This window comes from Parambassis ranga, chromosome 21, assembly GCF_900634625.1.
Source record: "Parambassis ranga chromosome 21, fParRan2.1, whole genome shotgun sequence".
In the NCBI taxonomy this organism is placed as follows: Eukaryota; Metazoa; Chordata; class Actinopteri; family Ambassidae; genus Parambassis; species Parambassis ranga.
The window spans coordinates 16,641,750-16,666,032 of record NC_041041.1 but is presented as its reverse complement, the minus strand read 5'-3'; the positions used below and the strand labels follow the sequence as shown (position 1 = coordinate 16,666,032).

The 24,283-nt window shown below is 40.5% G+C and overlaps 1 protein-coding gene across 9 annotated transcripts in view; it reads right to left on the bottom strand.

The window, feature by feature from the left end:
- tns1b (tensin 1b) overlaps positions 1–24,283 on the bottom strand; it is a 134,043-nt gene that overhangs the window by 76,379 nt on the left and 33,381 nt on the right. For 8 of the 9 annotated variants that reach the window (XM_028393953.1, XM_028393962.1, XM_028393952.1 and 5 more), the window contains exons 2-3: positions 12,498–12,612; positions 3,026–3,063 (exon numbers count right to left, since the gene is read on the bottom strand). In XM_028393953.1, coding sequence (XP_028249754.1) covers positions 3,026–3,063; positions 12,498–12,612 — 153 coding nt within the window. Of the gene's footprint in view, positions 1–3,025; positions 3,064–12,497; positions 12,613–12,743; positions 12,843–24,283 lie in introns of those variants that run through there. The other variant, XM_028393954.1, reaches the window with a different exon arrangement.

Sequence of the window (24,283 nt, the reverse complement as noted above, 5' to 3'; positions counted from 1 at the left end):
GTGATTGGACGAACAAACCGTCAATCACCATCTGTGACAGGGTAAATTTAAGGGAACACAACAAGCTGCTGAAGATCTTTTTTAAGTTACCAAAGAGGGAATTGTTGCAGGAGTGAGTACCTGTTTGCCTCAGAGATAAAAGCCAGACATGTGAAAGGGTCTTAAAATAACACTAGTCTTATTCTAAATGCAAACTAGTCCAGCACATTAATGCTTTGTTGCATTAAACTTAAAGATTGACATAAGATGTAGTAATTGCTAAAATAAATGATTCTTATGAGACCTCAGTCTAAAGCATCTAATGATGTGTTGTTGACTAACAGGTACAGAGTGGAAGCTTCCACCATGGGCCACAGGCTACGCCTTTACACCGTTTGAGTAGCCCGTCAGCTCTGAGGTTTCAGATTTCTGACAGAGCAAAAAATAGAAACACACATTGTTGTTGTTTTACTTTGAAATTCTTCTCCACTTCCTGGGACATGCTGTATCTGGCTCCTGCCTGTCATCACTTACAAGTGAAATTCTACTGACAAGATTGAAAGCATTTTTCACATCCAGTTGTGAGCAAATAGGCGTGAGGCAGGTGGGGATACATTTAGTGACCATTTGTTTGCAGTTGCCAGGTTAAATATGGGCCACATATTAGTCTTCAGGCAGAGATTTATAATTGTAGAGTGTGCATGGGAAAACTGTCCCAGCTTTGGATTGTTATCAAGTGTTTGGATTCCTCACATGCAAGATCATATACTATGTGACTGTCAGCACATAGAAAAAAATGTGTTGTAGAATAAATAAAATAAATATATAAATAAAATAAATAAAAATTGTAGCCAGCAGTCCTGCAAGCCTGACTGAGAGCTGATAGGGATCATGCTTGACCCTGTCGTGGTCACTCCCTTGTTTTTCATCTAAGGCTTGTTAGCAAATTGCTTCCTGCCAATGCTATGACATTTTTTCAGCTGAAATGTTTAGAAAAGGAAATACTGTTGTGATTTCTAAGAGATGGAAAGTTGCAGGTTTGTATATATAGAAACTGGCAGTTAGCTCTGGGCTTCAGTGACGGCTCCTCCCACAAATGTGACCTCTGTCTTCCTGAAATTCAAATGTATTTTATTTACAACTGTTCACACAACCCGAAAACCAAACACAAATATTTTTTTATCCAACAACTTATTTGAAGGAGGTATGTGTCTCAAAGGTGACTTTAGTTGTGTAGCTAGAATTCATATAGTTAGTTTTATAGCTTATACAGTTTTGTCACTGTTGCTAATAATGCCAGCCTGATTCAAGCTAAATCTAATCTGAGGATTAAGGGTGGGACTTTTGTCGTGATAGCAATATCACATCCTCCCGACATTGGCAGCAGGTCTTGAGAGGAAATTTGGTGGACATGAGATAAACCATGCCATCAAGCTGCAACTGCTGTAAGCCCTGCCTTCTCTTGATTTGCACTGATATGTGATAGAGAAGTCACATTGACCAGCACAGCAGTCTTCCAAAAGTTTACCCGAGGTGAAACAAATCAACACTAAACATCACAGATTGAAAACATATGCTGCCAACACAAAAACAAAACTGATGGCTCTGTGTGTGATAATTACTGATAATAAAGTTCCTCAGACCTGATGACATAAAGGTAGAAGTGAATTTCCTAAGAGAAACAACCAAATGTGAGCATCCAAAACCAAGGACAATTACCATTCCTGCTCTGTTTTAACCTGCGATGTATTTCTGCCACAGTCAGTCTTTCCTTAGTTGGACATATTTAGGTACTTGCTTAGCTTTAGGATGAAATAAATAGACCTTCTCATTAGGGATGTCCCGATCCGATCACGTGATCAGAAATCGGGCCCGATTACGTGATTTCAGACTCGATCGGAATTGGACGTTACCTCCCGATCAGGAGTCGGATATATATATTAGGGCTATCAAAGTCCACAACTGCTATGTACGCTGGCTCTGTGTCTCGTAGTGTAGGGATATGACAGTTGCCTTTGGTGCGAGAGGTCCTAGGTTCGAGCCCTCGATGAGCCGCTGCGTGTGTGAAATGTCCGAGCTTGGGAAGGCTGAAGCATTCAAAGTTGAGAACCCTAAAAGTATTGGATCATGACTCGGTATCGGCAGATACTCAAAATAAAATGATTTTGACCCCCTTACTCGAGTAATTTGCAGGTTACACAGGGTGATACATTCACTGCATCCACAGGAGGTGGCCTACATGATCACTTTTTATCTATCAATCAGTAAATGATAATGCATCTTCGGGCAGAGTCCTACAACGACAGAGGAACCTAGAGGCTCAGCTTGGACTTTTCATTCCCATTGTTTTGTTTTGATAACTTTCTACGCCTGTCTCACGTGGCCAAGCAAAAACCCCACCTTGTGTACAGAATGGTCTGTCTGCCCCTGTTCCCATGGCATTTCCTGTAAGTAAAAAAAAGAGTGGGCAAACCTGGCAACTACCTCTTTCAATAATGTATACCAGATGAAGGGTGTGTGTGTGTGTACAGGTGTGTGTACTGCATGCCTATCTGTGCAAATCTTGCTGTAAACCCTACAAGGATGTTGTATCTTGACGCACACACACAACTTTTTTAACAACCCTGCACAGACTTGGGCTTCACTCTGTTTTTCCTCACATTCTCGCTGCCTTTCCACAACAAGATGAATCAACCAACGGCTCCATCCAGAGGTCTCTTATTTTAAGGCACAGGGCGATCTCTAAGACGCAAGAGTTCATCCAATGTAAACATATTCTGGTACAAAGAACACTTGTTTACACATTCTTAAGATTTCTTTGCTGAACATAAACTCCTCAAACTCCACCTACCCCAACATCTGCACGCACACACATACACATACCCTAAAGAGGAGCCGACTCCACCTAACACTGTACATCCAGATAAGCTATAGCACTTAGGGGAAAATTACATTTTGAGGATGTTTTTCATTTGGAAACTGTACAAATACATAAAAGCTTATCAATACGCAAATATCTGCACAATTGTGAACTTTTGACTCTTACCTTGACTTCACATCTCTTGTGGCAAGCAATCCGGCACACTGGAGGAAACAGAGAAAAAAAAGAGAAAATGAAAATTAACTTTACAGTTCATAAAAATCTCCCCAGTGTTATGGAGGAATCCAGGCAGTGCGGTGCAGTATGAATCATGACCCTGAGTAGTTGCCAAGGAGGCACGAGAAAGCAAGAGGTTCATTTGAATTCCGCAGTGTTTGTTCTGTGGTCGAAGTCAAATATTATTTGCTGTTAGCAGGCTAATACTGCCCTGTGTCAGTGCTGTTTTCTCAGGAGTATGACTCCATATCAAAAGACTGAACTCACAACTCAACAGGACAAAACAGTGTCACAGATCCTACCATGCAATTCATGTGGTCAGTAAAAATGTTTTTGTGGTAAAAACAGTAACATGTGCCACACATGGACAGGGAACATGTCAAATGATGGTTATCCAGTCAGCTCAGACAAAACACAACACAGAAATCAATTTACTGCTAAAACACAACCACCAGTGTAATAACTTGGGACATTCCACCAATGTCCTTACTAGTACAGTGCTCATTTTTAAAGAAGTTGTTTGACTATAGAATTTCTGCAGTTCCCTTTCTATCCTCACGCCCTCTCTGTGGACTCCCCCTGGGTCTACAAATAAGGGTCAATAGGGGAGAGCACCTGGACCAGCAGCTCATAAACTGTTGAAGGACAGAGAACCAAAACACAGCTCAGCATGCCGAGGCTTTCCAAATAAAGGAGAGGGATGTATGCTTTTACTGGAAGACTCTACACCTTATGTAATAAGTTATTCTTCCTGCCTGGAGCCACATTTCAAAGTGACTGCAATATCTATTGTGATTAGCTGTTAAGTCATGGGTATGAACTTGGGAGTTGGCCAGTGGAGACCATGTCTGTGTTATGTCGGCAGTACAATGTTTGTCTGAACCTATACTTCCTGTTCTTTCCTGCTTCTTAAACACTTTCCCCTCTGCTGTATGAAGATATTCATTTAAGTATATTTAAAAAAAACATTCCACACATACTCTGTATATATGCAGAGATGGCAGAGCGGCCAAGACAGAATGTACATACATTCATCAAATCTGTTTTGGAGACTTGACTCTTTCTCAGCAGCTAAAAACCCTCAGCAAGGTTCCAGGTCAGAGGTCAAGTGCTCAGAGCAGCTTTAGGTCAAGCTACCAGCTACAGGTACTTTAATGTCAACCAGCAAGTTCTTTTTTCCTTTCTTCACACAACAAACTAACATTCCAAAATGTGGCTGAACTTCTATTTTGGTGGTGTAGACAAACTGAGAAAAGTGAGAACCATCCACTGTTGGAGGCAAATGTGTAATTACATCATGGTGGATTCAGTCTCTTTTTCAGCACTCCCAGGTCTATATTTGCACTTGAGGGGGTAACATTTAAAAGTCTTTTTGACTTCTTAATTAGAGGCCTTCAAATGTGGGTGGCACCGTGAAATCCTACCGGGACACACACACACACACACACAGTCTCAGAGAGAATGTTTAGTTCCCAGGGTCAAATGTAGCTCTCGCTTCAACATGGCCCATGTATTCAGTCATGGGGGTCAGTTCAACTACACTAGAGGACCAGCACATAACATTCTCAGAACTTAGTTATTCTTAGACTGTTATTCTATTCACAATGACATACAGATCGATGACCACAGACACCATTTAATTTGAAATCAAACTTGTACTGAGGTAGAAGACCCTTTGATCCAACAGAGAATTCTATTAGAGCTTCAACATGGCTTAACTGCAGTTTCTAAGGCACACAGAAAACATGTGAAGATGAAGTTGAATGAATATTTCTGAATTTACTTTAAAAATGGTAAAAGTGGTGAGTATGGTTATAGAGAACATTCCTGACATGCCAGCTGTGACAGAAGTCACATGGTATGTTCTCATATATGTGAAATTCAAACCCACTTTGCTTGATAAGCATAAAACCCACGTGTCTGTCCACCAGGATGATACCCAGCACCATCCCCAGCATGTGAGTCCCCAGTAAACAACACTCCTGGGCCACATGGGAAGAAGCAGGACTTCCATATTGGGTGTGAAAGCACTGAGCACAGACAGGCTGGGATAGGCTTTACCTTGTTAGGAAGTTGGAGCTTTGGAGAATAAACAGAGCAGAAAAGTTCCTGGTGGAAGAAGGGAGGGAGGAAAGGGGGGTGGGGTAGGGTGGGGTGGAATGATGAGGAGGGATAGAAGATGAGGAGAGAGAAGATATTGGAGGAAAGACATCTGTGGAAAGGATGAATAATAGAGTTGGAGAAAGAACAACTGCTTAAATCAGTCACAGAAAATGAAAGGACAGCAGGGATGGGAGCAGGTCAGAATGAGGAGATGATGAGGAGTATGGAACACTGGTGCTATCTGACTTGGGGTCTGTGGTATGCTATGAAACATTGAAGATAGGAGGGTGGGTTGTATGACTGAGGCTGGGTGGTTTCCTTCCCCTGGTCCCTTGGAATGAGTGTATACTCCCACAGGGCTGGGCTGGACCACCTTACAACACTCGACACAATCAGAGGGAAGGCGGGAGCTGGACAATTTCCTCTTCCTCCCTCTTCTAACTCTCACTCTCTCTGTCTGTGCTTCTTCTTTTCCTCCCCTGCACAATAACATGAGAACCCACACGTGTGCGTACAGTCTGTACCAACACACACACACACAGGTCACTCCTCTGAACTAAAAACTCCCCTGATGTCTGTGTTGTTTTACTGAACAGAAGTCACATGTGATTCTAAAGATAAAACGGGGAGTACACTAGTGACCACGGCTAGACGAATGTATTTTTACAATATAAATATCACCAGTGATAGAACAACTCCCAAAATTCAATGTACTAGTATGCATATCATTAAACCGTATAGATTAAATGTACTGAATGAAGGGTTCATTTCACAGAGAGCGCTCAGTGTCAAAGAAATATTTCATGCTGAAGGACACTATAGGTTTGCTACTGATAATTTTCACTTTCTGAAGTCAGAGGACAGCGTGCATCAGAAGGGTTTGAGATGTAAGAGAAAATGATCATAACATATAACATCATATAATAACATGTTAGTCAGGTGTGAAATCAACGAGCCTAATATTAAGGAAGTGAATACTAGGAAGTGATGGTACTGGAATATTAGGAATATTAGGAAGTGATGGGACACCTCATGTTTAAAAGTGTCTCTGTGGACTCATCTATAACAAAGGGTTTCAGCTTCAGAGTGGAAAGATGCATAGCAAACATAGATTTATAGGCAAGATCTATAAGATCTAAGATTGTGTTTGCATACACCAAGCACACAGAGAATGACACTGTATTTTATCTTGACATAATCAATAATACACACAATCTGCAGCTTTAAATCGACCTAACAAAAACCCAAAAACACACATCTCATACATGAACGCTAAAATGGACCTTTTTTCACAATAAATAGAAAAGAAAAGAAAAGAAAAATTCAGACATGTTCCGTCTGATATGCTCTATGTTCTCACCACCACACAAGGGTGCCAAATATGTAAACACTGGTTGTTTTAAAGGCCTCAAAAATAAAGCAGCATCTTAAATGTTTCTTGTTAGTGACAATTGCTAAAAAGAATACACTGTAGACTACTGTAGTATATAGCAGTATACACTGCTCAAAAATATAGGGAACACTAAAATATATATATAACTATATAATAATAAACTGGAATGAAGATTTTCAACTGGATTATTTATATGCTCTGGAAACTGTGCTGACAGACACAGCAGACCCTCTTGCCACAGCTCTCATTGATGTGCCATCCTGGATGAGCCGCACTACCTGAGCAACTTGTGTGGGTTGTAGACACCGCCTCATGCTGCCTCTAGGGGTGAGAGCACTGACAAAATGCAAAAGTGATCAAACATCAGGCAGAAAGGATGAGAGCAGAGAAATGGTCTGTGGTCAGCACCTGCAGAACCTCTCCTTTATAGGGCTGTCTTGATAACTGCCTCTCATTTCCACCTGTTGTCTGTTCCATTTGCACAACAGCAGCTGAAACTGATTCACAATCAGTGTTGATCCTAACTGGACAGGCTGATTTCACAGAAGTGACTGACTTGGAGTTACACTGTGTTGTTTAAGTGTTCCCTTTATTTTTTTGAGCAGTATAGTATAAGCAATAACAGTATAACAGTGATCAACATCTGAGAGACCAAAACATAAAGTGTTTTGGTGTCTTGGATGTTTTGACACTTTAATTCCACTTAAGGATTGTAAATGGTCAGAGTGTGTATTTAAATAAATGTGTGGTGTGTAGCTTCTGTGCCTGCACGCAAGCACTCTCTTCTCCTCCGTTTGTCATTCTGTGCAGCACACTTGTTCCAGTTTTTTGTGTGCAGTGGTATTAAAGTTAGTAATTATCCACACTCACCCCTCACTATCCATCACTTGACTCACACAGTGGTGTCATCATTCAACCCACACATTTTCTCCAGCTAAAATCCCTGCCTGTGTTAGGTTTCTGTGGGCAAAGCCCCACCTTCATCCAGCTGCTGATGCTTTCTTAACATCAGAGATCCCCAAAAGCACTGCAGGGGAGGAGAATAAATCCTAAATAAGAGTTCCCATGGAATCATGTTGTGTACTCAGATATGTGTCATCTGTTTGCTTCTTCCTGACAAAACATAACTTCTGTTTGTTTACTTTCCTGTCTGCTTTTGAGTGTGTGTAACCATGAGTATTAGTCTGACTTTGCTTTGTTGAAACAGCTGTTTCCCCTGATATAAAACCACAAATGCAGAAACTCACCATGTAAATACAACAAAAAGCCTGACAAGTGCAGATTAAACAATCTGCACAAACTCATGATTGAAGTTTGTACTGAACATTCTGGAAATATTCAGCAGCAGATGTAGTTTACACAGATGGTTGGAAGTATTCCATTGGAAAGACATGACTCTGCTGCCACCTGGTGGCTGTAAGCAGCCTTGGAGAGCATATTTGCAGTGAAAGTGCTGAACTTCATCCATTCACACAAACAGTCAGTCGCACTAACACCTACACAATTGAAATTTTTGGTAATTTAAAGTGTCCAATTAACCTAATGTGAGAGCAAGCTGGAGTACCCAGAGAAAATGTGTAAACATTCACGCGGATCAATTGAAGTGCCTTGACGAAAGTTGTAATATGTAAGTCCATCCAGCAGGTGGCTCTCTAACTGCATGAACAGCTCTGGAGCTTCCATTATGGTTATTATGATCCTTATTGTCAATACTTGTGTTTCTTTACATTGTGTTATGTTTATGGAAAGCAGGTTTGTGAGAATATGAAATATGTACGTTTGTAGAAAAATACGTGTGCAGTTAGTGTAGTAGACAATGATACAGGACTGGGAGATGGTCACTACATCATCCACAAAAATCCATCTTTTCCCTTATCCAGCTAATGAGTTCTGCCAGATCAAGGAGCCAGTTTCTGATAGAGGTGTGTGTGTGTGTGTGTGTGTGTGTGTATGATATGAACTCAGCTGCTTACTACAGAATGAAGGAAGTGTTACAGTGCCTAATAATAAATGATCTAATTATTTTTACATGCTGCTCAACATGGAATGCATCAGTGTGTGATAATAACACATGCAGCCAGGTTTCTGTGCATGTGTTTTTATCCTCATTGCATACCATGTGTATGAGCTCAGCAGTCAAAATTAAGCAGTGATAACCTTCACCCAGCCTCTCACACACACACCTGCTATTGTAGTGTGTGTCTAGCCAGGCTTTGAAGATGACAGTTGTCTCCAGAACAAGGACTGTACTACAAAGTTCAGTGTAGCAGCTGTAAGAAGCAGAAGGAGACTCAACTGTCAGTTTAGGGGACAAATATCAGACAAAAAATGTACGAAAATATGTATAATAATTTCATAAGTGCCTGATTCTGAGTTGTACTTTACTGTTTAAGGGCCTGACAGCGCTCCATTGTCATGGCCCTGCACACAAACTGCAGTACAGTGAAAGAAACATAAAAGCCAGTTCCTGGCCTCAGGGCCTATTCTCTCCAGAAACACCCCTCCACACACACACAGGAACTTTTATTTTTTTTAACTGGAAAACTGTGGCCCTGACCTGCGTCAACATGCTATTGTCAATGTAACTAACACCTTGTATCCTGGCAACTGCAGCAGAGAGAGGAAGTCTGAGAACTCCTGTCATTATGAGACCATGTGACTGGAGAATGTTAGTAAACAAGAGCAGCAGAGGAAGAAGGGAGGTGCTGTAGAACTGAGGGAGCGATGATCAGCTTACTCACTTTGTGTTGGATGAAAACATCAAAACAATTGTTCATATCTCTCTGGTAAGGTTTGCAAAAAGACAAGGAATGGGAATTTTTTCTCTGTTTGATGTGAGTGTGTCATCAGTGTTCTCACCTAATTTTTACCAAGAAAATGAATATTTCCCAAAATGTTGAACTTTTCCTCCTTTTAAGGGGTGACACAGGAATGCATTACTACAGTTTATTTATTGAAGTGTTACTTCTCATATAAATCAACATCTATTAGAATCAAGCCATTGCCAAACAAATACAAACAGCTCTGTCTAAAGGCAGAGTCATGGTGTCATCAGAGCACTTTGTAAAGTCTGCACCATCAGCCTGTTGCCTTCAGTGATAGCCTACGGGCAGGTTAAATTTCTCTTACAAAGCAGCGCAGCAGATTAATGATGATGTGTTTTTTTAGTTTCGACTCTCAGTTTGAAAATGTGCTACACACCTAAAAAAGTAAGTAAAGAAGTAATAAATATTTGGCCCACAACGGTCGCCAGGATACAGCTGATCAATGCTGATTGCCATAACATTATGACACCAAGGCTACACTACTCCATGTGTAACAGGCAGTGATTCACTGTGTGCTCTGCCACATCTGTCAGTATAGCATAGGTTACTGGTTAAATATAGAGCTGTGAAAACTACTTGTGTTTCTATCAGATGTGCTGCAGTGCAACTTGTACAGCACCGAAAACAGCACCACCAAATTGTTCACCGATATGTCAGACCAATGCTCTGAAAAGGCTTCTGCCTCCGTTTGACTCTGGCTTTGAAGATTTATTAAGTTGCCTCCAGTTTTGGCAAAATGGGAATTTAATAAGTGATAGGACAGGGACACAGAAAGAGCAAAAACAGAGAGCAGCTGATGCCTGCTGTCTGAGCACAAGTCTCCAAATCACTTTGTGTTTGTGTTCTAGTAAGTCTGTCTCAACCACACATGCACACACATGCACACACAACCAAACCCAGATACAACTCGGGGAAGAGAATTACACTGAGGTAAATTAAATCAAAAAGCTGCTCAGTGCAGTCTTGTCATGATGGTTTATTCCTCCAATAAATAACCTCTCACAGACGATGGTCCCAGGTGCCATCCTGTGTCAGTTTATAGGAACACTTTAGTGACTCTCTTTACACAGAACTGAACAGTATTTACGCAGAGCAAATTGATGGCTGCAGCCAGGGACACCAAATTTAAACTTGACCAAATCAAACACTTTTTATTTATTTGTTTAGGAAGGAAAGAATCACAATTTGTACCACTCCAAGTATTGGACAGGAAGATTTATTTTTATTGATTGTAACAATTGCCTTCATGAGGTTTGCTGGGATGAATGCCGCTTAGTTGTCTCTGGCTGAAGTGATCCTGTGCTGAATGTGACACAAAATGGCTAATAGAGAGATTTATGTCATGTGTATCCCACTGTACAACAACAGCATCTGGGTTTAACAGTTTTATCACAGAGTAACAAGCATGTTAGATGCAGGTGGCTCACTGCACCGACTTTCCTTATGCATAAAATTTGTAACATGTTTTACACTCACAGGGTCTGGGGCAGTGACACCTGGCAGATCAGCTGTGTGTAAGCATTTTACCATGTCACAGTGTCCAATATGAGTACATTGCTTTTCAAAGGATAGCACAGAAATCCGTCAAGGGCCTAAGAAATACCAGCTGAGGCTGCTCTTGTTTTTCTGAGTTCCATCTCCCTGTCAGATTTGCCCCCACCAATTTCCAAACCACACATCCAGCCATTTCCGCATGGTTTCTGTTGACGTTATCTGTCCGAAAACAGACATTTCCACTACAGCGTGATGTGCCGAGCAGGCCAAGGTCATATATTCTTCTTTTTTTCTTTTATTTTAAACCTAGTTTAGTGAGAGATGGGACATTTTTCTGCATCTGAACTCTTCAGAAAATGGTGACCACATTAAGTCTATTCTCTCAGTCACCTTCCTGCAATTGTTTGATGGTTCACAATGAGCTTCGCCCAAAGGGCTTAAAAACAACATAAGCAAAAAAATACAGCCTGAGTCTGGGACCCATGCTGAGGCTACATTGGCAAATTCACATGACACTCTTAATTAAAGCAACAGAGGAGGATAACATGTTTCTATTGATCTGACTATGCAAATTTAGAGCAGCCCATCATCCACATTGTCTCCTAGGTAAACACCATTAAGGAAATTGAGAAGCTGTTAACCTTTAGCCTTCCTGGAGCTTCTGTTGCCCTCCTCTGTCACATCACTGACTAAAGCCCTGACACAAAGACGACCTCAGGTAACCTCTAATGACCTCTCCTTTAGACCACTGATGGATGCTGTAACAGATATTGCTGTCATTGTCCCAGCAGTTATGGTAAAGCCCCTCTAGGTTTCGGAGGATTTTAGATTATTTGTCTACTGAATGAAGATTCTATTGATAACAGATCACATTTACATTTTTAAATAATCTGACAGGCAGTATGTAATTAGGCTGGACTGGTTGCTTCTATCAGGATTTTGAAACCAATCCATCGGTCAGAACACGCAGCATTAGCTACTCCTGTTTACTGATCATAGGGTCTATTAGACGCCAATATACACTATTATTATAAATTATATTATTATTATTACGTTGATAGAAAGTGCAACTGCCCCTGTGCCTTTGTTGGACTGGACATAATACATTAAGGAAAACAGAACAGCATCCATAGCAACAGTCTGTTCTTCTGGCCAATCAGAATTAAGTATTTATATGCAGCTGTGTAATAATGAGTAATAGTAATTTTGGGTGATTGACTGAAAGCACTGATCTACAAAAAACAGCTACTCTCTGCTACAAATAACAACAACTGCTATTGCACCTTTAAAAATAAGATATACGGACACATAAGGACATAATATCATATTTAGATAAAGAATAGATCAACAGATTTCATGATTCTAATTATGAGGACTATCAAGTTTCCAGCTCTGTTGGAGATGATCAGCAGAGCCTGCTGTACACCACGTGGTGCTGTCACTGGGTACTCTGGTATGGCTGCCCATCGCTTTGGCAAGGTAAACCACTGAAGGTCAGCAAAAACAAGATTACTCTGTGACTGCATTAAAATTTCTGTCAGTCTGGGACCACCACAAGTGCAGCTGAAACAGTGAAAACAGTTTTAGGTTCAGACAGGTGACTGACCTCGACAAATGAGTCCGTCCTGGGTGATGGTCTGTTTGCAAACGCTGCAGTGCTTGGTCTTCTTGAAAGTCTTCACCCGGAACGTGTGGGAATGAAGAGCCTCCAACTCCTCCGGCTGCAGATAAGAACATCAGAAATGTTAGTGTACAGCCTCTGAGGGCAAAATGTGTCTTTTCTCTTCTGATTTTATTTTACAAACTATAGAGGATGGCAAGAAATATAAACTGTCTTATCCCAATTTTTGACCTGCCATCTCATTTCCCTCCTTGCAGGTATGTTATGCAGCACTTTGTTGAAACTCTGCCTGTGCTCCCCACGCTTGTTAAACATCCCCGTGTGTCTGTCTGCTGCCTGCTGCTCCTCCTCTGCTGTGCACCATCTACCACCCCGTCCTTTTCCTGTCTGCTTTGTAACCTGGTCAGGGTTATGGAAGGTTGACTGTTTCCTGCAGTGACTTTACGAGAAACCCGCATCAAGTTTCCGTTTCGCTCTGTAATGTCCGACCGTGGGGATATGTGACATCATCTCTGTGGCATATTTGCTCAGCTGGTCCCAGTTTTTACTTTGTGGTCCAACTCACTGGGAATTATTGTCTAATGACCCCCCCTGTAATCTAAACAACCACATCGTGTTTCTACTGATTATATTGTAAAAGTTAGCACCAGCTTTTCACTGCATTAGAAACAGTTGAGGTACAGGCACAGTACAGCATAATGCACTGTGATATACTGGGGTAAGATGGATGAAAATATCAGAATTCCATATGCTTCTGTTTCTCTCCACATGTGTGCGTTTGTCTCTTTCATCTAACTAAATGCGCCTAAACTCCCAAAATCTACAGAATGTTCTGTACAAGGATTAAAGAGAGAAAATAGATGTGTTTTCAAGGCAGGAAGTGCCCGTTAGCATCCAGCCATGAGGCTTCCATTAAGTATGTGTGTGTGTATGTGTGTGTGTGTGTGTGTGTGTGTGTGTGTGTGTGTGTGTGTGTGTGTGTGCTGGACAGGGCTGAAAGTGGCCATGTGGTTGGCACATTGGGGATTTTTTTTCATATGGGAAGACCATAGTATTATCAGGCATGGAGAGGAAAATCAAGTAGCTCCCTCTTTGAAAAAATTCCCAGTCCACAGCAACATTACAACCACTAATAACCCCCTTTTTTCTCATCAATCCTAAAAGGCAACGTGTTGGAAAAGCAGCTTAGGGTGTGCAATCACAGAACTAACACTTATAAACCAGACTGAGGCTCACTCACTCCTGGTATCTTTTCATATGACTGTCCTCATCAGCCCTGTGTCCACCTTATTTCATATGGTCTTCATTCTGTATGTTTACAGTGTGAGTGAAGTACAATACCATAATAAAGTTATATGGAGTGCTACTTAAGGTTTGCACAAGAACAGATATGTACAGACAAACGCACTATAGAGATGTAGTGTTGTTATGCATAATGTTATTACAGTTAGACATACAACCAAACATGCCTTAACACATGAGCGTTATGAATGAATGGCTGGACTGTCACCAGCTACTCCAAAAAACAACAGATGGTCATATCTAGTGAGGAAACTGGCACAAAAGCTCTAACCTTTTACTATTTTTAACCACTTCATGACCTGCAAACATCACTTTCACTTGCTGTTAGGTTTAGGCATCAAAATACTTGTTGTAGTAGGTTTAGAAAGAGATCACAATTTGACCCAAAAACAGGCCTGTTCACAACTATTAATACATTTTACAGGCAAAGATCAGTTGAGACAAGCAGGAAGCAATGGGGAAAAAGACGTGGGATGAAAGCGGCAAATGCTGGGTTTGAAACTGCACAAGCAAGCAAGGACTATAGCCTCAGTTTATGGAACGCCCACTTAAACAGGTGAGATATCGCTTTGTTTGTTATCATGGTGATGAGTGAAATGTGAAAAGCGACTAAGTCACAAGCGCTAACCTACACAGAGTAATGTACTTCCTTAAAGTCATAACAAAATTATAAAAAGATGTATGAAATTTGATAGTACAGAATCAAAGCTATCCTGACTTTGTTCCAGTATGGGAGACACTGAACCCTTAAATTCCCATAATGCAGTTCAATAAGTCTTTCATCTGATCTCCCTGACTGGTACATTATAATTAAACACACATGGTTTTAGTTGAGTAAGAGGCTCTTAGTTTGACCATAGTTGTTGAACACATAAAGGTCTAATCATGTATGAGGTCTCATGAAGAGTCAGCTACAAGACACAGGACAAGAAGATGAGGCTTATTACCAGATTATTCTAATTAACATAGAAAAGCCTTAAAATGAGACTAGTTCACGAGACTGGTGCCATGAATAATGTATACTAAATTATTATACATTACACATTCCAAACACAACCCCCAATTCAAGAGCTTATTCAGAGGATTAGAAATTCAAATATACTTATATTACCTCTGGTGTTTATCAAGCTCTACATTCAGTGTTTGTTTTTCAAACACTGCCACATGGCAACAGCAGGACAGCCGGCCCTTCATTCCATCTCCCGGTTACGCCTTACTGCTCCATAACGTGATTAGCTTAATCTAGTTAGACTGAAATAATGACCATGGCTGTGCAGGACGGGCCATGTTGGCAAAGGGGGCTTTTCTAAGGAGGCCTGGCATCCAGTGTTATCCAAGGCGTTGCCATGCCAAGGCCACAGCTGGCACCTGCTGGGTTAAGAATCTGGATCTGGATTTAAGAGGACTGCAAATGGGTGATAAGTGGGGTTTAATGGTACACGAAGTGAACTGTTACAGTGATTCAGATATTTCCCAATCAAAATGACAGCAGACTTTGTGTAAAGCAATACCTCTGGAATGAGGCAGCGCACACACTTCTCTGGTTTCACTTCCAGACTGTTTACGCATCAACTGTCAACAAAAAAAAAGAGCCAATACAGACAGCAGAATGAACCCAGCTGCACACAGGTGTTAGAGGAACACTTTTCTCAAGTGTCACAAACCACATAATAGAAAACAGTCATTAAGTCCACAGGAGAGGAAGTTTTGGGTTACAGTGAGGTCATCTGTTTTGAATGCAAATTGTACAAAGACATTTGGGAAATTATGTGAACAAGCAGAAGGAGTTAGTTTAAAGTTGTATGTGCCTTATTAAACAATAATTGTTGTGTAAGGTAAGTGAACTTAATATGTGTTTTAGTACAAAGACGTGATTAAAAGCATAAATAAAATCACAAAAATGGAAATATAATTAGATGTATATCTAATGGATGAATGGAATAGCACAATGTTTTCTCTGCTTTTTTTGTGTGTACATTTTGGTGTGCCATTTTTATCAGCCTGTTCTGACAAAGCAATGGTTTTCACTGTAGATGCATTTAAGCCTCTCCCCCAAACCTTCCACTGACCATGTCTCAATGTTTAGTTTCACCAATGGTCGTCATGATCGTGTGTCTTGTTTTCTAGTTAAATCTGTGTTTTTTTGGTTATTTTTGTGTTATTGTATTGTGGGTGTTTTGGTTTTCAACCTTATTTGTGTTTTCCTTGGGTTGATTTTGTTATTTCCTGTTTGATTTTGAAAGCCCTGTTCCCTCATGTGTAAATTTAACCAGTGTTCCAAGTACAGCATCTAGACCTTCATTTGGGTCCTCACACCCACCGATCCTGACAGAATTATATTTAAGAACAACAGTATACTGTTCATTAATATACCATGACTCCTGCTTTTTATTTCTTATGTCAGTTTGTTAGTTTAGATCATTGTCGCTTTAATATGCTGCTGAAGATGATGCCTGCAAATGTCACCGAGTAATGTTTCTAAACAGCAAGTATAATTTTTAAAGCTGCAGCCTAACATCACATTATGTAATGTCCTGTCTGTGAAAGGCTTCAGTATAAACTTTTTCTTCCATCGTCTGACTCACACACACACACACACACACACACACACACTTAAACAGGCAGAATGTCTCAATCCTGGAGTCTATTCAGTGGCCTCTTTGACCACTCCTGAGCCTTCTCACATTCTCCCAGACTCTATCCATTCACACACCAGGACTTAACCAGTTGGACAGCCATTGGAAAGGGGGAGAGGGGTAGGTGGGGGTCCAGTTATACCCTGGTATGCCACTTGTCTTGTTTACACATTTTCCATTCACCTATTTCTATAGGCAGACTGGGTAAAATGAGGTTTAAGGGCTATGATGTGCATGGGGATACTCCAGCTGAAATTCCTTTTACGTTGCAGGGTTAAGTCCCAGCATCACTGAAGTGGGTAGCAGTGCAACATGTCCTTCACAAAGCCAAACAAAAGCAAGATCTCCTCAACAGGCCTGTCTATTTTAGTCCCTTGCCCTCAACAGCAATCTGTGCTCCAGTCATTTAACCTCAGAATACTCTGTAAATACGGTGTAGAGCAATATAGCGGGACTCTCCACTTTGTGCACCCTTAATTGTTTCCGATCATTAGCAATGCACCCAGTGCTTTCAGAGTTTGTTTATTGTTTGGGGGGGTGGCTGCAGTATATGGGGAGTCGACTGGGGAGACAGAGAGAGTGATGTGGAGAGCTATGGGGGTGGGGAGTTCAGAATTGAAGAATTGAAGGCAGTCCTGTGAGTATGTTCACAGAATATAGAGCCCAAGCTGATTATTTTCTGTTTCAACATGTTGCAGGACCATGCAAATGGCCTCTGTCCTTCACATTCGCCTCACACTTCGGGCTCTCAAATGTGCCACAAAGGAAGGAAATGGTTTCAGACAGGCAACTGGGACCCCGAAGGCTGGGGTCAGGGTGTACACATACCCCCCTCAGCTCAGGCACCGCAGCTCCTGGGAACAGACTCCCGTTCCCTTAGAGACGCACGCATAATCTCCTGCCTAACACTCATTAGCACACATGGGCAAAACAGGCGCTCTGCTGCATGAAAATGTGCAAATACATACACACACATACACCCAACCATCACTGGTTTTTCCACACTGCTTAAAGGGTCTCCTGCCAGCATCCCCTTTGCATTCACCACTATTTATTTATCCAATCTATCTTCATTTGAAACAATGTGTGCTCGACCAAATCTGGGACATTTTAAAAATGTCACAAGATGTCACACACTGATGCCATTTTTATTTTTAAGTGTTGAGCAAGAGGCTAAAATGTTTTACAAATATATGTTTGATCAAGCATTCACATACTAATACTTACTGCAGCTTTAGTGTATAACTGCATATGCATGGAGTAGTACAGAAGAACCTATATACCGTGCACCTTTTTACATGCTTAAATATACATGTGGTTGGGTAAACAATGCATCAAACAAATTCCTATGTAGACTAAGACTACTTTTTCCTCACAGAATACACACTTGGACACATGTAGAGCCACAAATGAAACGCGCTTAATTTCTATACAAGGACCTACCTCCAGAAAATGACCTTAAAACGAATCCTGGACTCACTAAGTGAATTGTATGCTCATTGTTCTCATAGTTCAAATAATCATACATTTAAAGACATCTGAAAATTATTTGTCAGAACCTCAATTTCCCTCTATCTGTGTTTATCTTGTAATGGATATGCTGTTTTAGAATCAAACACTGAGCAGCTTCAGCATGTGTTAGGTAATGTTATAATGTAGAGATAAACCCTTCCAGACTCCGCTTGGCGACAGACATTCCAGCTGAATAATGTAACCAAGAGGCTGTTTTTCTCCTTAAGTTTAGAACTCTATTCCCTCCAATGTGTGAGTCATGCAGAGACCTACGTATTTATACACACACACACTGATTTCACCTCTGATTACACTGGCATTACCTCATATACACACTGAACCCTGTTTGTGTGTGTACACACTCTGACACTTGGCCTTAATGCTCAGTTCAATTACATAGCCATGAGGAAATCAAGAAGAAAAACAATGACCAATTTTTTAAATGCTTTAAATTTTGTCTTTGACTCAACATGCCCACACTAGCATGATAATTTGCCAACTCTGACTTTGCGAACAGGCACGTGTTTAGCCATGTGTGTCGTGTTCTTCATGATAATTCTGCTACCATTTGCTAATTAGCTATTCTAGAAACACATAAAATTGCAAACCAGGAGAGAAGCAGACATCTGCACTGACCTGGAATGAAAATGTTATAAGCTGAGTTGTTGACATTAATAACTAATACTTACTTTATCATCAGTGTGCACATCAGAAAACTGAGGTTTTTAAGTGTCAGTAACTGACAGAGCTGCCGTTTCATTAAAGCTCTTTAACACGTTACACGTGAAAGGTCAGAACTGACACATTTTTAGCTGCAGAGTAAAAAAAAAAAAAAACGACAGAGGGTCAAGCCATCTGTGATATGTGAGACAGAAACATAAGCTTCCGGACCTCCCCGTCTTTGTCCCAGTGATTTCCTCCAGTCTGGATGAAGTCATGATGAACAGCATATATACATATAAACACAGGACAGCGCGACATCATCACCCCCTACCAATCAAGCACTATTGTTCTATCTGGAACCAGAAGACTGAACGAGACCTCTCCAGTCAACTGGATTAATCAGCCAGTTAGCGAGCTGCGGTCTCTCATATGGGACACCATATGCATGGATGGACATTTTAACAAGAAGCACTGGGGTGATCACTGCATGTCTACATCTGTGACTGTCTATATGTGTGTATGTGTGACACCCACTGCCTCAATGCAAGCAAACCTATGCTGTAATTTCAGAAGACTGCAAACAGTATATAAGAGTCTCTCCTCCTGTTTTTGTCCCACGGGGCATGTTCCCTTTTAACAAGGCAGCCATTCATCATCACTCAGATACACGGAGGGAAAGGATAGCTGACCTTTGACCCTTCTCCTCTTCCCCACCGCCTGACCTCTTTCCTCCACACCCTGCCCTCATTTAGTCAAGACTTTCCCCGACACAAGCTGTAAATCCCACTCATCCTCCTCCTTCTCTGACCTCCTTCCAAAACCTCTGCTCCTCTATCCTTTTCTATCACTCCTACTGTTGTCACATGACTATAACTTTTGCAGGTCTGTGGGAAAGAGGCACAGACACTGTCACTTTGAGCTAAAACTACATCAAAGAAACGCTTGTTGTGACTAGTGTGCTTCATTTGATAAAGCATGATCGTTTTAGGAAGAGCGGCCTCATCAAAACAGCTCAGCTTTAATAAATACCATCAGGCAGGAGAGCATCACAAGAAGACCTCAATATGACACATTTTTTACATTATTTACATTATTCACATTATTTACATTTTTCTACAAATGTGATTTATTTTATAGTGTATGTAGCCTCACATGTTCAATAAAAGCCACTGATGCAAATGTGCATGGCCATTGTAAGACAGCCAATCAGAATGAGACAATATTGGAAGAGTGGGGTTAAATGAGGTCATTAGATTCATCCACGCTTGTGCAGGATACAAATACTACTGTACTACTAATAATCAACTAATAATAAATGCATGTATGCAAAAGTTTAAAAACATCAAACAGCTTTTCTCAAATATTTACTCAGTTTTACATATTGTACTTTAAGACTTGGCTGTACATTGTGTAAATTGTGTAAATATTACAATAAAATACATTAAAACAATTAGTGCATTTATACAGTTATTAGGAATAGGAAAAGGAACTTTTCTACATACACAGCATAAATTCCTGTGATTATAAAGCCATTTATTTCCCAGCATTTCATTTCATATCAGGAAATGTATATTTGTAAATATTCATTTGTTAAATAAGAAATGTCTAACTGTAGTTCTACAGTCACATACTGTTATCTTAATGGGTAACACTGTACAGAAAATAATTAGATGCATCCCAAATGCATGTGAATAAAACCATGGCTCTACCCTCTGAGTCATATGTTAAACAATAACATAAAGATAAATCTATGAGCATGAGAAATACAAGTTTAAACAACGTGAGAGGGATTCAGAGGCTTTTCTTCCCCTGACAGACACAAACACCTACACCTTTTACAGCTGATCCTTATTTCTCCGTTGCTCCTTCTGACTCACATCTGATACTTATTAGCAATTAAGCGTGCAAGTCTAAACACTGCATAAAGGGATTTGATTCTATTTAAACAGAGCTACTTTGTTATGACTATTATCCAACATCAGTCTGACAGAGAAATACAAAACCCATGATTATTAGAAGGTTTAAACATCAAGTGCCTCCAGGAAAAAAATACTAATTTTTAAATGTGCATGAGCTATGGAGCAGGTCACTGGTAACTTAATGTTCAGGAACATTTTTAACTTATTTCAAAAAAGGCTCAGTCAAAATAACAAGTACACAGTGACTCTGTTCAATGGAAATTGAGAGAAAATGACTCAACCAAGAGTAAGCCATGGCTCCAATTATCCTGAATGGCATGTTACAATACATTCAACAGTTGAAGGAGGTGTGTGAATCCCCTAATTGTAAGCAGCCCACAACAGAACAAGTGCAACGAGCAACAATTCACAGAAAGAAGGGAACTTTTTTTTCTCCAACATTTCCTTCCTCCCTTTTCTTCCACTCTCTGGTTCCCACTAACCAAATGGTCTTACAATGAACAGTCACCTGCTTTTCATTTGGGGGGGAAAATGCACCCCAGGCATTCCAGTCTCTTTCTCCCCTTCTGACTCTACATGCATTTCATCTCAGTGAGGTGGATCCCAGGGAGGAAATTACTCAGTCATCCAGAAGTGGAGAGGGGGGAAAAATCCATTCTGTTTCACAGACCATCAGAGTCAGAGTAACACACAGTGGTCATCTTGTCCACGTTGTTATGATTTGGTGCAATTTTCTGAGTACAAGCAGAGACAGAGATTTTCTTGGTCAGCTGTCCCACGCTTGAAGACAAAATCTGTGAAGACGATGTTACTGAATTCAAATAAAACTTGAGTTGGAAAATTACAAAATCATTTTGGCTCCAACTGGTTACTTCAGAGTGGTGCATTCAGATATTAGATGTTTTCAGAAAAACATGGTCTTGTTGGTCCATTTGGTGGTCAAGCATCAAGGAGAGAGGCACAACTACAAATTTCACTGTGAAAACAGCTGATTGAAGATGGAACATGCAACTATCGCATCATTATTCACCTCTTCCCAAAGTGCTCACTTCCACTCAGTGCTTCTCTGATGTTATCAGATATGAACCAACAGGAAAATAAGTGATAACGTAGTAGTTTAGGTTCACAAAAATGTGTCATTCTGGTCAGAGCATGACTTGCGTTGCCCATATGTACGATGTTAATCTTTTGCTAAAGCATAGTCTGTTTAAAATTAAAAGCCTACCTCTGCACAATTCTAGCATGAACATCTTTTAGATGAGTCATATTACCAATACTGAAATAGACCACATGTAGCTGCACTCTGTTAAGAATCAGATCACATGCAAATGCTGCTGCTAACTTTTAAAGTTACTCCCAAAGAGCTTGCACAAACAGCTTGACTTGTAACTTGATTTGACAGCTTGTCAGTAACAAATAAAAAAATATGATACTTTCAAATAAAATATATTAAAAACCTAAACAAAGGATGTTCGTATGGGTTCACATGTTGGCTTGATTAGCTAAAATATCCACAGGCAACCCCCACAGGTGAAGTTAATGGAATATCATTCCATCAAAATAAAACGATATTCCTTGTAAAAATTCCTTTGTGATTTGTTTTGTGCAAGAATATATTTAGCCTCTGGATCTCCTTATCTCCACAAAACTAGCCTTGAACAGCCAAATCATAAAAACTGGATTCACTCAGCAGAAAAAATGTTATTTTTATTTGCTCTGCTACAGTAAAATAAATTTTTTGTAACTGCTGTAAAACACTTACATTATCATTGCTGGCCTGGATTCTGGTATGTGTTTTGAAATCTTACAATAAATCCATACTAAAGTCATCAAACTAGCTTCATTTGTTTTCAGAGAAAATCTTCAAACAGCCAAAGATATGCTTTCTGTTTTAAGAAAACAAAGCTCTGAGATCTCTCTTACGGTATTGTGATATAGCAGCCTCTGAAAATAAATGATACATGCGGAACAAGGATGGCTACAAACCCCAAATGAAAAGGACAGCGGTTGCCAAACGTTTTGATTCCGAAGAATAAAAGGGGTTTAATCAAAGACAGCCAAAGTTCATCATAGGAGCTAACTGCCGGAAAACAGCATGTGCTCCATATCGCACTGCGCTGGCAAAGGCACAGCCACTTGGACGAGACGTATGAAACTTAAACCATAACCCCAGAATGTTCTGGAGGCAGGATGAGGATGACATGTTTTTTGAAGATTTTGTTCGTATGATTAGATCTCATAATTTCCTGGACTGCCTCTGCCATTCTTCCCGACAGGATAAAAATCTTTTTTCTGGATTGTTGCCCAAAATACACAAGATAAGGAAAATGCAAATAAATGCAACTAATTTGTCCTTGTGCTGACAACACTGTAAACCAAGTCAAGTATAGTATAAATCAAAAGACTTACAAAAAAGCAAATACTCCTCCCATTTGGATAAACGCACAGGCAGCACAGCAGGCTGCTGTCAGCGCCACTTCCAATAAGCGTTGTTTGGCCTCACACTTCAATGCATAAGTAACCACAGGAGGCCTCAGATCACATCCAGAGTTAGAGGTTATCATGGCATTAACAAGTTCCCATCAGTGGAGGGCCCTTGACTGACAGATGGGAGAAATCATGCCAAGAAAAATCCCCTACCTCCTCAAACAAGAGTGTACCACAGGCAAAGTGAAGAAATACGTAGGTTAGGAAACTGGTGTTATCATGAAGTCAGAGCTCTCAAAAATGCACACATGCTCCAGTTCTGGCATCACGTTTAATGAGCTGACATGATTCCTGGCCGTATTAAGTGTTTGTGCTTTGTTGCTGTGTAAAACCGATGTCATGTACATGTTACAGAAGTTTACCTTGGCTGCTAAGTTCTGCTTTGGCAGTGAAGTCGCTCCAAACATTTGAGTCTACATGTACATGTAAGGAATGTTTTGGCTTGAAACACACGAGAGGTGAAGCACATCCATTTAAGGTGGCTTTCAGCACTAAATGTGGGGTTGTTAAACGAGACATTAAAGCTTTAAAAGGCTTTTAAAATGTGTTCACTAAATTAGAAAAAGCTCCTATAGGGACTATATAAGCAGATAATGGACCATTTTTCAAAACAGCTCAGTCCCTGTTGACACAAAAGACAGCATTCATACAAGCTTTAAATATTATCCAAGACTGATGCCCCCAAAATATGCAGCAAAAATAAAGAAACAAAGCAACAACTTGTTTTTATATTGTTAAATGCTGAATGAATGATGTACAGAATGAAGACAGATTTCGTTTGTAGCTGAGATGGCAAAGCATCGCTGAGTTTACCAGTGAAGGTTCTCCAAAAAAGACCATGACACACATGTGTCATGTTCACAAGCCAATCAGAGTCGATAAATATCCTCTGGGTCATTTGACCCAGGGGTGAGTGCCATTCTATTCATATCATCATTTTCATGTCCAATAATAACAGTGACAAAACTTCAGTTTCTAGCTTGGCTGTCTCACTAACCTCACTGAAAACAGCATAACTAAACTGCAGTGTAGCAGCGTCAATACTGAGGGGCCCCGGGCCCCACAGTGATCCTCCGGTTAGCTGTCCAATCTTAATTATTACCAGCTTCAAACACCTCCTGAGACTTAGTACAGAAATGTACAGCCAGTCCCCGCCATTGTTCCCCTTCACAAATGTTAACCTTTGACCCTGCCTGTCCTCAAGAGTCAGAGTTATTTCCTTGAGTCAGGTCAGCTGTATTAATTTATGACC